Source organism: Gossypium hirsutum, chromosome D07 (assembly GCF_007990345.1).
Source record: "Gossypium hirsutum isolate 1008001.06 chromosome D07, Gossypium_hirsutum_v2.1, whole genome shotgun sequence".
Lineage (NCBI taxonomy): Eukaryota > Viridiplantae > Streptophyta > Magnoliopsida > Malvales > Malvaceae > Gossypium > Gossypium hirsutum.
Window position 1 is genome coordinate 15,316,498 of NC_053443.1, and position 20,237 is coordinate 15,336,734.

Below are 20,237 nucleotides of genomic sequence, written 5' to 3' on the forward strand. Positions count from 1 at the left end.
GTGATGTGTTTTAATCTAAATTTACTAATCTAAGAACGCAATAGAGAACGAATCAAAGAAATAATCGAATATTAACCAATGAGATAGACAATACCCAGGAAAGAGTCCACCTAAACTTCACCTATTATTTTGAATCTAAATTAAATGATTTATTTACTTGTGTCTTGATTAGAGGTGATCATGGGTTGGGTTACCTGGCCCGGCCCGATGGCTTGCCCGAAAAATGGGAGGGTTCGGGTAAAAATATAGGCTCGAAATATAGGTTTGGGCAAAAAAATGAGGCCCGGGCCCGGCCCGAATTATATATTAAATATATATTTTTGTTTTTAATTATATATTAAATATATATTTTTATTTTTAATCAAATATACTTTTTATTAAATATATATATTTTTTAGACTTTTAATTCGAATTATATATTAAATATATATATTTATTTTTAATCAAATATGGGCCGGGCCGGGTCAGGCTCGGGCTTAGCAATTTTCTTTCGGGCCGGGCTTGGACAAATTTTTAGGCCTATATTTTGGACCAGGTCAGGCTTGGGCCTAGAAAATGGGCTTAAAATTTTGTCTTGGCCCGACCCGAACTCGACCCGGCCCGGCCTATGATCACCTCTAGTCTTGATCTGTAGAAATCTCTAAATTACGTTAATATCTCTTTCGAAAGTAAGAACAATTGACTTTAGGTTGATTAATTGAAATATCTTTCTAATTAAAACCCTTATCGTCGCATTAACTCGATATTTGAATTCCCCTATTAGATTTGGCTATAATCCGATAGATTAATATCGTTCTATTTTTAGGATTGCATGTAACTCCACTCAATTATGCTAGACCTACTCTTAAATAGGGCCTTTTTCTCCACTGAATTAAGCAGATTAAACATGAATTAATATCCCAAAAATATTAAAACAAAAAATAATGATACATAATTGAGAACAAGAATCAAGTATTTATCGCGTAAAAACAGAAATTAAATGAAATGATTCATCATAGGTTTCATCATTCCTAGGTATCTAGGGAATTAGTTCATTATCTTGAATAGAAACATCTCAAAGTCAGAATAACCACAAGACATAAAAAAACTCAATAAAACTTCGGAAGAAATTAAAAGGAGATATTTGATCTTGATGGGGATTCGTTTTTGAATTGATTCCGATGGTGTTCTTCGAGTGTTTTCTTCGATATTCTCTGATGACCCTTTTATGTCTTCTTCTAATGGGTATTTATAGACTTTAGAATGCTCAAAAAGTCTAAAAATTAGATTTTTTTTCGTGTATTTAGGAAGCAGGGTGCAAAATCGACACGGGCTGGCACATGGGCGTGTGTCTAACCCGTGTGGCTTAAATAAGTGTGTACCCAACTCATGTGGCTCTTGAAAATAGCTTCATTTGTCTGATTTTAGCTCGTTTTTCGCTCCCAAATACTCTCTTAAGTGTAGAAACATGAATTTAAAATATTAAGAGCATCAAATTCACTAATTTGCATAATTAACCATCCAAAAACGCATTAAGAATGAGATTAAAATATGTTACTTTTATAGCTTATCGTAAAGTTTTATACAAATTCAAGTTTTGTTGGATATGAGAAGGCCTTTGAAACGAAGAAAGAAGATCATGTGTGTGTCCAGTTCTTGTACTTTTGTGTTTTTTAAGTATGAACAGTTGACTTTGTTTTGTTTTTATTGTGGGCGGTTAGGGCATAGTGATTCTTTTTGCCAAATTAGAATGTCAAAAGAAGAAGAAAATATGGAAATGGGATGGGACCTGTCGATACGAGCACAATCAAAGAGAGAGGTGGCGATGAATAGCTTTTGGTTAAGAGAAGATGGTGAAGAGTGGCCTCAAGGATGTAATGTGGAAAGAGGAAACGGGAAGAGTGGGAGGTAGGGATTAGGTTTGAAAATATACCCTATTTTAGGGGTTAATTTGGATGGGGATGGTAGTGATAATTTTGGTATGGTTGGTAACACGGTTAAGATTAGGGACGGGTTAATATTGATCATGATAGTGAAGAGAACCCAATTGAGGGAGGGGAGGGGAAAAACGCCCAATGAATGATACTTAGAGTCACAATGTTCCTAAAGTGATAGATTCATTGGTACCTATAGAGGATCATCCAGTGGAAATGACTCTTTTTATATTAATGGCTGCTAAGGGGCATGCCGACCGATCACAATAAAAATATTTTGTTGGAATGCCTGTGGTTTGGGGAGGCCACAGGCTGTAAGGAGACTTCTGCATTTGTTGAAGATGTATAATCTTCAAATTGTTTTCTTTATGGAGACTAAATTAAGTTCAAGAAGAATGGAGAATTTTTGTTGAAGATTTGGTTTTTGAATGAGTTTGATGTCGAAGCTGAAGAATCTAAAAGGGGTTTGAGTTTAGCTTGGAGAGGTGATTGTACGATTACTTTGAGGAGTTTTTCGAAACATCATATTGATACTGAAGTTAGGGAGGATGGTGAGGAGGGGAAATTTTGGATATTTATGGGGCCCTAGATTCGCTGTGTAGAAAAGAGACTTGTAATTTTCTAAGGCTTTTAGGTCAATCACATAATCTTTCTTGGATTGTGGGGGATGATTTCAATGAAATTTTGTACTCTTTTGAAAAGAAAGGGTGGTGCCAAGGAAGGAAAGGAGAATAGAAGCTTTCATAAAGGTTATTTCTAATTGTCAACTCATAGATGTGGGATATTTAGGGCCGTGGGATACTTGGGGCAGGGGTAACCTTTCGGAAACAAATATCAGAAAAAGGTTAGATAAGAGGTAGCGAATGAAATATGGATGACTATGTTTTCAAATACGGTGGTACGTCATCGCCCACATTCTTTTTCTTATCATTATCCTTTTTTTCTATAGCCTAAGTGAGATGCCTATGATCCTTGATCTAAACATTTTCAGTTCGAGGCTTGGTGGGTGATGGAAGGGTCTTTCGAGGAGGAGGTGAAATGTCTTTGGGAGGGGGAAGATGATGATATTCTATCTAAGTTAGAACGCGTTCGGCTTGGCTTAGGGAGGTAGGCAGCAGTGGAATGAAGAAGGAAGGTAGGTATTAAAAAAATTGACAAGAAAGCTTGGGGATTTAATGGTGGGGGAAAGAAATGACGAAAATCTTTCGGAACTAGTCGACACCAAGGTTAAATTGAATTTAGAGATCGATAAGGATGAACAGTTTTGGGAGCAGAGAGCTAAGGCGAATTGGTTGCGATTAGGGGATAAAAACATGACTTTTTTCCATAATTTTATGTACAGAGAATAGGATTGAGCAAGATTGTCGGTCTACAAGATGGGGATGGTTGCATTACGAGAGATGAGGCTGAGATAGAGGGCATTACTTGTAATAATTTCCAATCCCTTTTTGAGTCAAAGGGGATTGGAGATATAAATCATATCTTATCTTGGGTAAGAAGATGTATTTCTAATGAGGTAAATGGTTTGTTGATAGAACAGTACACAATGAAAGAAGTATTGGAGGCATTGAATGCTATGGGTCCAACAAAGGCGTCGGGGGATGATGGTTTTCTAACTCTTTTCTATCAAAGGTGTTGGCATATTTTTGGAAAGGACATTACTTCTTTCTGTTTGGAGGTTCTAAATGAAGGTAAATCTCTAGTTTCATTAAATGTTACAAATATTATTCTCATTCCAAAAATTCCTTGCTCGATGAATCTAACGAATTTTAGGCCAATAAGTTTATGCACAATTTTTTATAAGATGGTTGCTAAGATGGTAGCTAACCAATTTCAAAGGGTGTTTGAGGATTGCATTGATAGGGCCCAAAGTGCCTTCGTGCCAAGTAGATTGATATCATATAATGTTTTATTAGCTTATGAGATTTTACACTCTTTTCGACAAAAAAGAGTGAGGAATAAGGGATTTATGGCACTCAAACTTGACATGAGCAAAGCTTATGATCAAGTGGAGTGGGGTTTTTTGAAAATTATGATGGAACGAATGGGTTTTGCTAGTAGATGGGTGGAAACAATTATGAGATGTATTTCATTGGTTTCATAGTTGATGGTTTTAAATGGGAAAGTAGGGGGAAGTTTGAGCCGAGTAAGGGACTTCGACAAGGTGACCCTTTAAGCCCGTTTCTCTTTTTGGTTTGCAGCGAATAGTTATCTACGCTTATGAGATTGGCTTTAAACTAATGAGTAATTAAGAGAGGTGTAACACCCCTAACCCGTATTTATCGTCGAATTAGGGTTACGATGCATTACCAGACAAAACCACAATTCAGAATAGTCTCTTTCTCTCTCTATTTTTTTTAAAACTCCGATATTAAATATCAACCCAAAATTTTTTTATAAACCACATGTTCAAGTAAACTAATGTACCATATAAATTAATGTTCAAACCACATAACCCTAATATTAATGGCATTTGTATAGTTAATACATATCCCAACATTTATAGTTACATTTCATACATTGAAAATATATTACTATAATTATTACATAAATTGAAATTCAAATATAACATTTTATACTTCTGTTCAAGCACCTAAACAAAACCAATTGCAGCATAATGCAATAATACGGTATAATCTCATATGCACTTTAGTAATATTAAGGTATGGTCGAATATACTAATGATGTATATATATGTAATATGCGCATTTTTGTCTAAAAAAATTAAAAGGGAATCACATTAGTCAATTTAATACAGATAACATTCCTTTGCACACCTAATTCGCATATATATATACCTAATCTCATATTTCATTCTATTAACTGGTCATTGAATCAATCACACCAATATAAAATAAAAAATTGACTAAAATCAGCCACATACCAAAACCGAATCTACAAGCACCCATATATGTTTACATATAATAGTACTAACATCAACTTGATATTGCTAACTATTTATCAAAAGCTATCCAACATGTTTAATTATAATTCTCTTTTACCATTGAAATTCTTACCTAAACAATCAACCAAGAGAATTATATTACATGTCCATTTCTTACCAAACAATCAACCAAACATTTATAATGCATGTTCATTTATTACCAAAACAATCAATCAAACAATTATAATGCATGTTCATTTCTTACCATTTAACAACTACACTTATATGACTAAATATTCAAGCATAGTATATGTATATGCTTGTTACCACGAAACCGATATTAGCCAAACCACAATTGATCAAAACATACTCATTATCAAATTATATATATATCCATACATATCAAGCATATATACCATGATTGAAAATGCATTAACTTAAACATCATCTCTAGCCATTTTCGCATGGCTTAATATATACATACAACTCAAAATCAAACCTAGCATAACAAGCCTATACATGCCATAAGTTCAGATTTTAAAATTTTAAAAGTACCGAATATCAGTCGATAGTGTGATAATGATTCTTGATGATCTCCGAGCTTGTAATTAACTTTCAAAATCTATAAAACAGTGGATGAACAAACACACCGTAAGTTGAAATAACTTAGTAAGTCATAAGCAAATACCTTTCAAAATACATATATAAATTATACAAATAAATCGAATCCTACTAAGATTGTACATGTACATATATACTCATATTTAAACGGTTCATTCATCTTTCATGTTATATATATAAAGCTTACCTTTACTAAAAAACTTGGTATAACTCAAACATACCTGAATTTTCTTAATTCAAGCCCACATTCGATTTTTGTGTTACACAAATACTTCTTATACCATTCAGTTTCGAGAAAGATACTCAGACAGCTCAAAAATTTCATACAAAGCCAACGTCCCAAACGTGGTCTTACATATAATCAAATAACGATGCCACCGTCCCAGAAAAGGTCTTACACGTAATCATATATGGCGCCAAAGTCCCAGACTTGGTCTTACACGTAAACCTTAAATTGATGCCAACGTCCCAGACGTGGTCTTACACGAATTCACATTTCAACATTCCTGTTATTCATATGATTTTTGAATAACGTAATTCAATCAAATTAAACTTGTAAATAATCTTTCTATGTAAAATACAAATCGACAATGTAGTATACAAACTCATATTTCTACTCGAATATGTATCAAATAAGTATATTAATTAAAACTCAATTATTTACTTACGAACTTACCTCGGACAAAGACGAACAAAACGGAACGACTACTCGACCACTTTTGATTTCCCTCGTTCCAAATCTGATTTCTGCTTTTCTTGATCTAATTCAATACAAATTTAACTTATTTAACCATATATTCATTCAAATTTACTTAAAATCTCATAAATGGGAAAATTGCATTTTAGCTCCTAAAATTTCACATTCTTTTCAATTTAGTCCCTATTTCCAAAAATCATAAAATACACAAAATTCTTCAAAACTATGCCTTAGATGAATCTCCCTATAGTCCATAGCAACCCATATTTTTCATTTATTTCACATTTAAGCCCCTAAATTTTCAAATTTCACAAATAAATCCCTAATTTGGATTTTTTATCAAAATCACTTAATTAAACATGAAAATCAAACATCAAAGATTTATTTTTCATCATCAAACAACAATTTCATCACATTATCAACAATGGAAATTTTCAAATTCATCAACAACTCTAGAAATTAACACATGGGCTATGTAATATACTAAGTAATGATCTCAAAAACGTAAAAATTATCAAAAACTGAGTAAAACTCATACCTAATTTGAACTTCCAAAGTGCCGAACCTAAGTTTATTTTCTTTCTTCTTTTATTTTTGATGTTTCGGCTATGGATGAACTATGCATGGCTTATTTTGTTTTTCATATACTTTTATTATATGCTATTTTATTATTTACTATTTTAACCTTAATTATAAAACATAATAATAAACTAATATATGTCCATAATGGTCCACTCAAGATACTAATGGTTTAATAACATTATAAGGACATCCTATTTAACAAACCATAGCAAATAAACACCTTTAACATATAAAATGCCTCTTTTACTTTTTATTCGATTTAGCCTTTTTTTCCAAATTAAGCACTCAAACAGATAAATTAAATTACGAAAATTTCACACATGTTAATTCACATACTATAAGCACGAAAAATAATATTAAAATATTTTTTTGACTCGAATTTGTGGTCCCGAAACCACTATCCGACTAGGGTCTAAACTGGGCTGTTACAGGAGGCAAGTCTAGTAGGAGGGGCCCGTAGATAATGCACCTTTTATTTGTGGATGATATGTGCATTTTGGGGAAGCTACTGATAGAGAGGCAAATTCATTGAAACGAATTTTGTAGGAGTATGAAGTATGTTCAGGGAAATACATTAATTATGATAATTTGTTGTGTTATAGCTCGAACACTTCAAAAGAGGATCGGACTCGAGTTTCTAGTTTTTTGGGGGTTCAAAAATTAAATGAAATTGAAAGGTATTTGGGGCTTTCAAATATAGTGGGGCGAAGAAAGAGAGTTGCATTTCAAGCCTTAAAGGATCACGTTCAAAAGAAAATTGATAATTGGAGTATACGACTTTTGTCGCAAGGTGGTAAGGAGGTTTTCGTTAAAGTGATATTACAAGCTAACCTAGCCTATTCAATGTCTTGTTTTTTGTTGCCTAAATCTTTGTGTCGTGAGTTGGAAGGTATAATGGCAATGTTTTGGTGGCAAAAAATTCATGGCAGGAAAGGTATTCATTGGTGTCAATGGTCTAGTTTGTGTGAGCTTAAAGAGAATGGCAGTTTAAGATTTCAATGTCTGATTTCTTTTAATGTTGTTTCGCTTGCCAAGCAGGGTTGGTGTATTATTACTAATTCGAACTTGTTATTAAGCCAGTCCTAAAAGCTAAATACTTTCCGCGTTATGACTTTTTGCAAGCACGATTAGGTAATTTACCTTTTTTTACCTGGAAAAGCATTTGGTCAACAAAGGGTCTATTGTAAGATGGCCTCTATTGGAGGGTTGGTATAGGAGACCGAATCTCTATTCGTGAGGATGCTTGGTTGGCATGGGCTGAAAATTTCATAATATATGGTAATATCAACAACAATAATATTGAAAAGGTTTATGATTTGATTGACCATTCTCAAAGGAAATGAAAGGTGGGTTTGATAAGGGATACCTTTGAGGGTAATGTTGCGAACAAAATTCTAAGAATCCCTTTAGCCAGGTCGGAGCATGAGGATATGGTTGTGTGGAGAGGCGAACCTTCAGGTGTTTTCTCGGTGAGAAGTGATTATAAGTTGCTTCTTGATGGTGGTTGTGATAATCTTAAAAAAAAAAGCCTAAAAAAATCTACTTCATATAATTAAGGAAATTTTTTAGCTTAGTGCGGAGAAACCCTTGAACTTATAATCAATAAGACAATCATGTGCCATATGCCACTATTTAATTGGTAAATGTGTCACGTGATCATCTTTTTTAACGGTGTTAAATTTAAGCACCATTATGAGTAAAGGAATAAAACTTCAAGTATTAAATTGGACATTTTAAAAATAGAAGTATCATATTAGAACAAACCTTAAAGTACAGGGGGTCATTCATGCCATTATTCTTATATGAAGTGTTTAAGATTTATTAACAAGTGTTGAGTACAATAGTAATGCACATTGAATTCTTAAAGGGAGGCGTATGTTTGAACATTGAAAACAATATTGTTGAGAGGGACAGTCACGAACCCCGAATATAAACAGTAAAATAGACATAGAGAATATAAAAAATGCTAAAGATTTAAAAATCCTTGGATTTCATGATCCTTCAAAAGATCCCAAAATGAAATACGCCATGGACCTCGGGTATATATTCCATATTAATTCCCAAATAACCTTTTGTTCCCTGTTTGAGAACTTGGATTTGAATTTCAATTATCATATAAATGGTAAGAATGAAGTGGAAAAACTAGTCTAGATTCAATATAGCAAATATTAGACAAGTATAAAAACATAGATTTATCAAATCCAAAAATATTTTAAGGATTTCAAATTCTTTGCTAAACAAGCTTCTAATAAACCCATAGATTATATTTCTAAATTATTTACTACTCTATTTATACTATTTTTTGAAATTCAAATTTAAATTCTGAAATATTTAGTTCACAAACGCAACCTTAACAATTTCAATTCCACTATATTATTCGCATTAATTTTATAATAATAAATTGATTCAAAAATTATTTAAATGATTTTAAATGAACATTTCAAGTTATTTATTTTAAAAAGGAAAAAAGGTTTATCATTGCCCATAGGTCAAATCTCAACTTATTTAAAAAGAAAAAAGAAGGTAGCTGTGGGTTAAGCTAAGCGAAAGTGTGAGTTTTGAATAACGTTTAATGGAAGGAAGAGGTTGAAGATGAGTGACACCAGCAATGGTTCATGGGTGTCTGTCTGTTGCTTACTTACATTACTACATTTTCACGTTTTCTGCTGGGACCTTCCCTATTTTATTAATATCCTTCTAAATCTAAACCAAACACTTCCAAATAAAATTTCTTGATTAAATACTTCATTAGTGTTGATTCAAAATCTTACATGCAAGTATACGTATCGTTTCAAGTAGTATAAAATATCGACATCTCAAAACGAAATACCAATCATTAAATGTTACTCTAAAAGTTATCCAAATTAACCAATAATAAATTTTTCTACCTAATTTAAAAGTAAATAAAAATAAGCCATGAAAATTAAATAAAATAAACAATCAATAGTAAAACCTTAAGATTACAATTTCATCGTATGTGTTAGCTAATTGATCTGTCTCCACCCAATTTATTCTAATAGAGTTGATTATTAATTTGGGGAGTTAAAATTCTCTTAATTTTCTTCCGCGCAATTAAAGAAGTAATTTAACCCACTATTGAGCTATTTTCCTATGCCAATAATGTAGATCAAATTGATTAAGAACTATCCCAATTATGGCTACCCAAGATAATTAGGTATTCCTATCCTAATTACAAATCACGGATTGACCCATCTAATTAAAACTAATAGTTATCCATTCTAGACCTAAAACAAAAAGTCATCTTCTGAATTCTTTAGGTTTTGTCAAACTAATAGTTGGTTGAACTATTCTCAAAGAAGAACAAAATTGAATAAATAATCTAAACTCTATCAACAATAAAAAGAGATAAAAATAGATACATTCAACTAACTAAGCATGAAATCCATTGTAACCCTAGAAAAGATATTTAGTTCATGGAGAATTTGGAAACATCTTAAAAGTAAAACAATAACTAGACATAATAAAAGGAAACAAGAAGGAAAAACAGTTTATAAACTTCATCTTCTCATTAAAATCTTTCGATTCTTGATGCTTGAAAGCTTGAGTGGCTTTTCCTCTTTTTTCTCTTCTCTCCTCCTTTTTTTATTTCCCCTTTTATAACCTTCAAAAATAGCAACTTTTAAAAAATATGAAGTATATGCGCTACTCCAACGAAAAATCTTTGCATTGGAGTTTTGTGGAGCAGAAAGTTGTATGTTTCCTTTCGTTGGGGTAGACATTTTCCGTTGGAATGAAAATCTGTTTTTGTCAAGCTATTCTTTCTCATGCTTTGTTGGACCTACCTTGGATAAGAACAGATATATAATTAACACACCGAAAATTAATTTGATTTAACACTATAATATATAATTAACTTAAAACATGAATGAAATAAAATTTCTAAAATCTAACAAAATTAACTTATAAAAATAACTAAAAATCCTAAGATCCTACTAAAATAAAAAAAAAACAAATAACTCTCAGATATTAGAATTATCAACTAACTTGAAACCTTATCTAATATTTGGTAGGACTTGGGCAAAAATATTATACCTGAAAAATAGGCTTAGACAGAAAAAGAAGGAGTCATGTTTGAAATACTAATCAAGTTCAAGCTCTCACATTTAAGATTCGAGTCCAACTCAACTAATTTTCTAACTATGTAAGATATTATTTTATTTTTATATGTCACGATTCCTAGTTTTTATTTTTTGATACAATGCCTAGAACTACCCATAGCTCCTTCCCAACCCTTAAATAAGAGGGTAATATACTTCAGTGCACTTGAACCTATGTTCTCTTATACTGGCAACAATACCGATGCCAATTGAGGTAAGACTCAATCAACAATTATTAAGTATTGAATTAAAAATAACATTTTTTTATTTAAAGAATATAAAAGAATAATATAAGTAGGCTTAAAACTAGCTTAAATTAATTATGAGCGATGCTATAATATAATTTGAGGCATATATTCCAAGTGGAGTCAAATTTAAATAAATATAAAATCTAATTCGTACATTAACATCAAAGTCTGGGATAATATTAGGTGGAAAATGACTGGGACCATGTTTTTTTTTTCTACTTGGAAAGCGATTTCTTCTCCATGGGACATTATCTATTTTGGCCTCTTTTTTCTAATTTAATAAAATAAAATATTATGAAATGATAACTTATTTTTCGAGGCCGACTAAAACATTGACCTAAGATGAGAATAAAAAAGGGTTGGTGGGTTCTCAGTTCTCACTCCTCCCAAAAGGAAGAAATAAAGGTTGAAAAAAGCAGCAATTTAGTTCGTTGACTCAAAAGTTTCCTTTTTCTCTATTTAATTAATTTTTTGGTTAATTCTTCCCCTCAATCCCTATACTTCTCATACATTTTAAATTTAGTCTCTCTATTTTTAATTTCAACAATAGAACATGTGTTACCTATGATTTTAGGTGTTTTTTTTAATTCATGAAATCACGTAATCATGTAAAATAATATTATCCAACCTAATTAAAATATGTTAACTATTTTTATTATTAAAAATGTTATAACAGTAAAAAAGACTTATGAATGAAATTCTTTTTTTTTGTGCTTCTAGCTGTTGATTCAATGAAAGAATCATTTCAATATCAGTAAGAGTGTAACTCAAAATTCAATACTTTAAATAATAGAAAAAAAGGTTAAATTAATATGAATACAAATTGTTTAATAAATATTTTTAATATTCATATTTTAATAAATGTAATCACTTTCTTTTTCATTATTTTTAAGGATATATAGTAGCAAACATGTACATTTATATATTACTTATTAATATGCAAATTGAAGCTATTATGAGATAGAAAATGATATATAAATAATTTTAAATATATATTATAAATTAAAATAATATCCACATACATGAACACACTACCATACAGGTGTTTTGCAAGTCACCACCCAGATTCCTAGCCTACTCATATATTAATATACCATAAAAAATTTCGTCTTTTCATGCTGAAAAAACAAAGTTGCTGATTCTGTCTTTTTATGAACATCTCACCTGTTCTGTAATGATTTTAAAGCTAATTCCAAAAACTCTGCAAATTTGTATTTGAGGAGCGATAGAGTTGTTGTAAAGCCAAATTTTGGGGGTCAACAAAGTTACAAACGGCAATAAGTTTATGACCTTTGAGTTTTGCCCTATGTCACATAGTTTAAAACAGGACCACTGCTCCCCATAGAATGTTGTGTTTGAAGACAATTTGATACATACATGTTTACCAAAATTTTACTGTAAGAATATAATTTATTTAGCGGCGGCCTTGACTCTTTCAAAGAGGGGAAATTCTTTCTTTAGTCCCTTTAAGATTGCACAATTTACAGTTTAATCACAACTAGAAAAGAATTCTACAAGGTCCATCTTTATGAATGATTTGACGAAAGATGCAACAATAAAGGGACAGTTGCATGTTATATAAATATTATCATACTGTTTTTTTTTTCTAAGAAATTAGGTAATAATATTTCAGTTGAGCCATCTTTTCTTTGCCCCACTGATAAAAATAATAATGGTTAAATGCTAAAAGAAAACACATTAGATAAAAAGGACTTTTAGTCATGTGTCAAATGCCTCTTTCTTTACATTGATTTATATTAAGGTGTGGGAGGTTGAGACATTTAAATAATTGCTTGTTTCAAACAGAGCATGTGAGTTACGATTAAATTTTGTTAGCAAAAACAACCCGTCTTTGTCTCTCATAATTTTGGACAACCACACTGGCAATCACAACACTTCCATTGCATTTGTTATGAAGAACATAAATACACTGATTTCTCACATGACCAAATTTTTGTAAATTTATAGTTTTTTTTATTTAAATCATTATAAATATTGATATAATAGACAAGAAAAATAAAAATAATTGAAGTAGCATCTCAACCTAAATATATATAAATATATTAGTAAATAAAGGGGTTTTTTTTTTAAAATGAAGCACCTAAATTGAACTGTTGCAACTAAACTAGGTTGAAATGACATATACCAAGATCCTTTAGATCACTTTGGATAGACTGTGTGTTTAAAAACAATGGTGGGGTGAGATTGAATAATGTAACGATACTATAATATGAGCAAAAAATAAAACAAAACACGTCGCATTAAAAATAAACACCCATTCAAAAAAACCTTTACCTATTTCTTTTACTATCATTGTAGATACTATCGATTAATGCATTTTTCGTAAAACATAAAGAAAGAAATATGGGTTAAAAAGCAATTTTGACTGCCTTTTTTAATGGTAGGTCATTCAAATTAACCATTTGGGAGGTTTAATAAGTATCATACTTTATGAATTTATGAGAGATGTTGGATGAATTTGAAAATTATTGAAAATTCGATGCTTAAATTAATAAATTATTTAAATAGTAAGCTTACTTTTTTTGTTTTTAATTGGGTTCAGCACTATAATTGGTCATAATTTATTTAAGTCTACCTTTCTAATACATTATTAATGCATGAAGATGAAGTCATTAAATGGGATTAATTTGCAATATTATGTCATTTATTCTCAAGTTGTTGGAGAAAAAGGACATTTCTGCCTTTGGGTTTGCCTAAATGCCTTTACAAATTATTTTATAATTAATTGATTGTTTTTTAGGGAGGGTTAATATTTTTTTTAATAATTGATTGTGATAATTTAATAGTTTTTGTAAGTGTAGTTTAGGTTCGAGTCGCGCTAATCGTGTTGTTCTTAGGACTTTGTTCTCTTCTTATAATTCATAAAAGAAAATCTAATTTTTTTTAGTAAACTATATCCATGGTAACTTAACTATAAAAAAGTTTACATCCTGGTCACTCAATTATGTAAAGTTATAATTTGATCACTCAACTATTCAAAATTGATCATTTAAGTCATCCCTCCATTAACTTGCTAACAAACGTTAACGCAGGTAGTCAATTTACCGTTCCTTCATATATTTGGGTAAGTTACACCGTTAATCACCCAACTATTAGCCAATTATCGTTTTGGTCATCGATGCATGAAAACTTGCAAAATAATCACTAACGAATTGATGGCATAACACATTAGCTTATAGGTTTAATAGTTAATTTGATCATTGAGTTATAACTAAAATATCAATTTGGTACTAAAATATCAACATGACAAGAACATAATTTTTGTTTTTTGCTAGATGGATCATCTAATTTATGTCATATCTTTGTAGTTTTTCATTATGCTACTATTACTATCATGCTTACAACATTTGAAAACTTACCTAGATCGAGAAGAATGCCTTTTAATGAGAAAGGTATAATGATAGAATGTGTTGAATGACGTTAGAGAAATTATTTGATCAATTAGCTTAGAAGCTTGTTATTTTCACAAGTGTTAGAAGAAAGGGAAAAAAAATTAATTTATGCTATAGATGCCTATTTTGATGATATTTATTTATCTCTAATGAATTTTTAGAATTTATGTTTGTTTATAATTATTTATTTATCATATGTAAAGCATCAAATATATGTTTTTCCTAAATTAATAATGCAAATCACATCAAAAGGAAAACAATGATGCCAATGGTTTAGGTTTAGATTATGAAATGATATTTTCAAACAATTCTCAAGCATGGATAAATTGTGAATTGTAGCAGTTAATAGAAAAATACCATTTTTTTTGAAATTCTATGAATATTTTAATTTTCAAGAATTTTTCATATAATTATTGTTTTAGGAAAGAAAAATTATGAAATTTCATATATTTTAAGAATTTTTTGGATTTGATTTGAATTTTTGTTAAAAAATGTAGAAGTATTAAAATGATACTTTAATTATAGTCTAGGGACCACATTAACTATTAAGCTTATGAATTAATATGTCACCTCATTAGTGCATTATTGAGATAACATACGAGTGATTAAAATGTTTCAAATTGATAATATTAGTGATTGTTTTGTAATTTTTTATAATTAAGTGATCAAAATAAAAATTTATTAATAATTAGGTGACTAAATTTGAGGAACACTGACTTAATGGCCATGTTGATTTAAACAATCAAAATCAAATAATATAATTGGTGGATCAATGTGTAAATTTAAGAATAATGAAGTGACCATGGCTGCAATTTACCCTACAATGTTGAGAGTTCCGACATAGGACGCTGTGTCACGTCCTTTCCGGTTATTTACGGTTTAAACTTAAATACATCCAGCTTCATAAATCATGAAATGAAATAAAAACTCAACAAAAAGGAAGAAAAAGAAAACCACCATTCTCATCACCACGCGTTTTATGTTATGATGATGATTTGAAGTTCGCAAGCAATGCTTTAGACCCCAAAATGAAGAAAGTCTGACAGACATAAAACCCATAGTATCTTTTTTTTAATTTAAACTTTTCTCACTTATCATTTGCCTTGTTTCTTGGCCGGCTAAAGCCACACCCACACCCCCTTCCCATCTCCCAATCACTTGCCTTTTGTTTTTCACTTTGACCCACCTTTTATTTCCCATTATAAAATATCATATATAGAAAGAGAGGGGTATTCCATATGCCCCCCCGCTGCTTGGTTGTTTTCCTGTCGTGATCTGTGCATGCTTTTTTTCTGAAACATTAAATACATTTCTCTATTTATTCTCCTTTTTTTTCGACTGACGATAACTTGGGTATTTTTTTTAAACTGTGTTTTGCATGGTTGTTTTTATAATGCTTCTTTTTTAAGAGTTTAGTAGTAAATTAGTAATATATATGGTCCATGGAAATGGAGTTGCGGCTTTTGTTGGAGGAAGACAAGGCATTTGGAGTTTTATTTTCTTAGCTGTAAAGTTCCACTGTTGCCCACACGCCCCCATTTAGCCTTTGTCCCCTTGGCTCTTCTCTCTGCTTCTTTTTTAATGTTTAAGAATAATTATACTGATTTGCTTTTGATTTTAAAATTTTGATATTTGGGTTTTTTGTTTTCCCTTTTGTGGGGGGAAGGCATTTATTATAAGATCCCAATTCAAAGTTGGGCGTGTTTCCCTTTCTCTCTCAGTCATGGCACCTGCCAAGGTTTCTGGGTTTTACAAACATGGAAATGACTGGTAAGCTCCAACACTTAAAACTCTGCTACACTTGTATCTCTCTAATCCATATCGTAATTGAAGTATGTTGACAGTTCTTTGCTCTATTTTCCTTTCTGGGTTGTCTTCTTTTTGTTCAATTTTGAGACTAAATTGGAAATATTACTGCCTTTTTCTTTTCCCCTCCAATTTCGTTATTGAATAATAAATATAAGCTCTGTATCTTTTGATCGAATTATGCTTTTCTTTTTCCCTTTGTTTTGGATTCATAGAAGAGAGACAACAGGTTGGGGCTATCTAATGGAGTTAAAGAATTATTCTCATAGTGTAGTTTCTATTGGTTTTGCAGGTTTTTTAATGCGGGGTTGCCAAGTGATTTAACCATTATAGTGGATGGTGTGAACTTCCATCTTCATAAGGTAAGTCATTTTTCAGTTTCCACTCCCATCTGAGGTGTTTTTGGTGTTTGGTCTTGAGACTATTTTTCTTACCTTGATATTTGAATTGCAATGATCAACATAATGTATAATTTTGTTGTTAACTGATTATTGATTCCTGGACTTTTTGGTGAAAAGATTATAATTTTTCTATAGTTTCTGTGATCATGTAGAGGCATTTTATTGTTGTTTTCGTCCTTTAAATAATTGAACTACATGATAGTTAAAGACTGTATGCAGATGGAGGAGTTTAGATTTCTATTGAATGAAAAAGAAGAAACAGATAGACTGTGTAAACTAGAACTGAATTTAGATGAACACTTTATCAGATGATTTAACCCTGCAGTTTAGGCAACTTCCTTGCATTATAGATAGTGTAATGTGGCTTCATCATGTTACTGATTAACCGTGTTATGCTTTATGATCATGTATGACTGCAGTTTCCTCTCATGTCGAAATGTGGGAAGATCGCTTCCATCTTTGAAGAACTAAAGAGTACCCACGATAAGACTTTTACCACAAAGCTTGAAGAATTCCCTGGTGGCCCAGACGCTTTTTTGTTTGCAGCAAAATTTTGCTATGGCATTCGAGTGGAATTTACAGCAAGAAATATAATAATGGTCTACTGTGCCGCTGACTTCCTTGAGATGACGGATGAGTATGGGGAAGATAATTTACTTTTGAAGTCTGAGAACTTCCTCCACAAAAATGTACTTCGCAACTGGAAGGATTGTATATTGGCTTTACAAAGTTGCGAGTCATGCATGCCGAGGGCAGAAAAGCTCTACATATTAAAGAAATGTTTGAATGCTGTATCCATGATGGTTTGTACGGATCCTAGTTTGTTCGGTTGGCCTATGGTGATGTACGGTAGCCTACAGAGCCCTGGTGGAAGCATTCTATGGAATGGAATAAACACTGGGGCGAGAATAAGAAGTGCAGAATCTGATTGGTGGTTTGAAGACATCTCATATTTCAGTGTAGGTTTATTTGAAAGACTCATTAAAACAATGGAAGGAAGGGGTATAAGATGTGAACTTCTAGCAGGTGCCATAATGTACTATGCAAGAAAGTATCTACCAGGTCTGGGCCGATGGCAGAGCGTGCAGGGTGGCAAAGCCAGGACAGTTGCAAGTTTTAGCCTGACTCCCGTCGCTGTTGATCAGAAAGTTTTATTGGAAAGCATTGAAATGCTTCTTCCAAAAAAGAAGGGCAAGTCCTTCTGCCGGTTTTTACTTGGACTTCTTCGTGTTGCATCGATATTAGGTGTCAATCAAACATGCCAGGATTCTTTGGAGAGGAGAATTGGAATGCAATTGGAACTGGCTAGCCTCGATGGTCTTTTGATTCCTTCATACTCAGATTCTGATACCCTATATAATACTGATTGTGTTGAACGGATCGTCCATCATTTTGTGTCCTTGGAGTCAGGGTTAACATTATTTTCACCACCATCATTAGACCTAGAGTCATCACCATCATCTGAACCCTTAAGAAAAGTTGCCAGGTTAATGGATAGTTATATTGCAGAAGTTGCTTCTGATGTAAATTTGAAACCCGGAAAGTTACGTACTCTTGCAGAGGTCCTTCCAGAATCTTCAAGACCTTTGCATGATGGGCTATACAGAGCACTGGACATTTATTTCAAGGTTTAAATCTACTAAACCTACTTTTATTTAGATGGAGTATATTGGTTTCAAGGTTTGTAATTATTACTACCGTTTTGCAGGCGCATCCTTGGCTTTCAGATGGAGAGAAGGAAAAACTTTGCAATATCATCGACTACCAGAAACTTTCCGTTGATGCTTGTGCCCATGCTTCCCAAAATGAAAGACTGCCACTCAGAGTCATTCTGCAAGTCTTGTTCTTTGAGCAGATGCATTTAAGAATGGCTTTAGCCGGCTGTCTCAATGTCTTGGAAGCTGAAAGTGCCCCTACAGGTCAAGGGGAGATAGCTGGTAATGCGACAGCTGGCCAGATCGTGCAAAGAGATGGATGGGTGACAGTTGTACGTGAAAACCGAGTTTTAAAGGTGGATATGGAAAAAATGAGGTCTCGAGTAGGAGAGCTTGAAGAGGAATTCAGTAAAATAAAGCAAGAGATGAAAAGGGTGACAAAATCACATAGCTCACTCAGTTCACCCCGTGTAGTTGCCCGGAAATTTGGATGCAAGCTCCTTGCAAAATCCTCAGATGCTCAAACAGATGTTGCTGGAAGCACGGGACCAACTCCAAGACCATCAGTCGAGAAGGCTTGTTCTTCTCGTAATTCCAGGCATCGGAAAAGTTTCTCCCTGTTTTGATAGTTAACACACATGGAAACTAACATCAATGTTTCGACATAGAAACAGCGGTCCAAAGAAACAAAAAAGAAAAGAAAGATTGTGTTTTGTTGTTGTATAGGAAATATAGTTTTTGTGAAAAGAAAAAGAGATTCATATCACCTACAGTTTTGGTGTCACACATTTTTCTAATTATGAAATCTTTACCATTCATGATTTTGGGCATATAAATTACATGAATGGTTAAGATCTCATGTGATGTAGTAGGAGTGTAGGAAAGAAGATTGTTGGTGACATGAACCTTAAGCATCACTTGTTGAAATAAATGTTAATAGAGAGAGAATAGGGTTGGTGGAATCATATTTGTTTCTGGTTGTAGAGGGTATCCATCATATCGTTGTTTGTAATCTTCATCTTTGCTTATGTTTGGATTTACTTCCACGCTACACTTCTGTAAATCAAGTTGTAAGTTTGTTTAAACATTTATTATTAAATAAAGTCAAGTTATTGTTGTCCTAAACTTCGCATCATTTGATTTCTATGTCCATGTTTGTTGAAAATATTACTCTTATCTTATGTTAAACGTCATTTTGATTTATAGGTCAAGTTTTCTATACCTTTAATAAATGTTAATTTCTGCTCCTAATATCAATAGTCGCTTTGGCCGAGTGGTTAAGGCGTGTGCCTGCTAAGTACATGGGTTTCACCCGCGAGAGTTCGAATCTCTCAGGCGACGTTTTTAGTTTTTCTAATATTTGTTTGCTTGTTGAATTTGAGGAAAATTATTTTGGTGGAGTTTTTTTGGGTGTTTATTTTATTTAATTTTTTTGAAATTCTTTTCTGGGTGTTTATGAGTTTTTTTTATAGAAATATAGTAAAATATTAAAAAATATATTTAAAAAAATGAGACATATAACAATATTTTAAGATTACTTGTAAAATAAAAAAATTACTAATGTACCAAATACTAACTCTTCAATCTATTGGTGTAAAATTATTTTTATATTTAAAAATCAAATTATTATATTTATATTTATATTTAAATGCCTCATTTAATTGGTGCTACCCATAAATTAAGCTTGAATTTATTTGAGAAATGACTAAAAAATAATAATTTTTACAAATTTTATTATTATGAGGATGTTTATAACTTTTCCATATTTTATGTAAAATTAATAAAAATCCACAATAGGATTTGAATGTAACAATATAATTTTTAAAATTTTAATTTTACTATTTCAATCAAAATTACTTACATAAAATTTTATTAAATATATATATTTTTTTCCAGATC

General features: G+C 31.8%; 1 protein-coding gene, 2 long non-coding RNA genes and 1 other non-coding gene across 4 annotated transcripts; 2 read left to right on the forward strand and 2 right to left on the reverse strand.

Annotated features, from left to right (window-relative positions):
- Positions 1 to 5,210: 5,210 nt before the first annotated feature.
- LOC107956650 (uncharacterized) lies at positions 5,211 to 6,738 on the reverse strand. Its single transcript, XR_001700185.2, has 4 exons — positions 6,654 to 6,738; positions 6,095 to 6,179; positions 5,640 to 5,924; positions 5,211 to 5,419 (listed from the first exon to the last, which is right to left on the reverse strand). It is a non-coding gene; the product is annotated as an uncharacterized lncRNA (long non-coding RNA).
- An 8,728-nt stretch (positions 6,739 to 15,466) lies between these two features.
- On the forward strand, positions 15,467 to 19,043 carry LOC107954160 (BTB/POZ domain-containing protein At3g44820). Its single transcript, XM_016889639.2, has 4 exons — positions 15,467 to 16,246; positions 16,575 to 16,644; positions 17,103 to 18,311; positions 18,392 to 19,043. Exons 1-4 carry the CDS (start codon positions 16,200 to 16,202, stop codon positions 18,962 to 18,964), a joined length of 1,899 nt encoding a protein of 632 aa, XP_016745128.2. The 5' UTR covers positions 15,467 to 16,199; the 3' UTR covers positions 18,965 to 19,043.
- LOC121219426 (uncharacterized) lies at positions 16,898 to 19,273 on the reverse strand. Its single transcript, XR_005916161.1, has 2 exons — positions 19,106 to 19,273; positions 16,898 to 18,955 (listed from the first exon to the last, which is right to left on the reverse strand). It is a non-coding gene; the product is annotated as an uncharacterized lncRNA (long non-coding RNA).
- Positions 19,274 to 19,597: 324 nt separating this feature from the next.
- On the forward strand, positions 19,598 to 19,679 carry TRNAS-GCU (transfer RNA serine (anticodon GCU)). Its single transcript has one exon. It is a non-coding gene; the product is annotated as a tRNA-Ser (tRNA).
- Positions 19,680 to 20,237: the final 558 nt, after the last annotated feature.

Coding starts and splice junctions, on each gene's coding strand:
- LOC107954160 (XM_016889639.2), top strand. CDS start 16,200: ATGGCACCTGCCAAGGTTTCTGGGTTTTACAAACATGGAAATGACTG. Junction 16,645..17,102: donor TGAACTTCCATCTTCATAAG/GTAAGTCATTTT, acceptor GTATGACTGCAG/TTTCCTCTCATGTCGAAATG. Junction 18,312..18,391: donor CACTGGACATTTATTTCAAG/GTTTAAATCTAC, acceptor ACCGTTTTGCAG/GCGCATCCTTGGCTTTCAGA.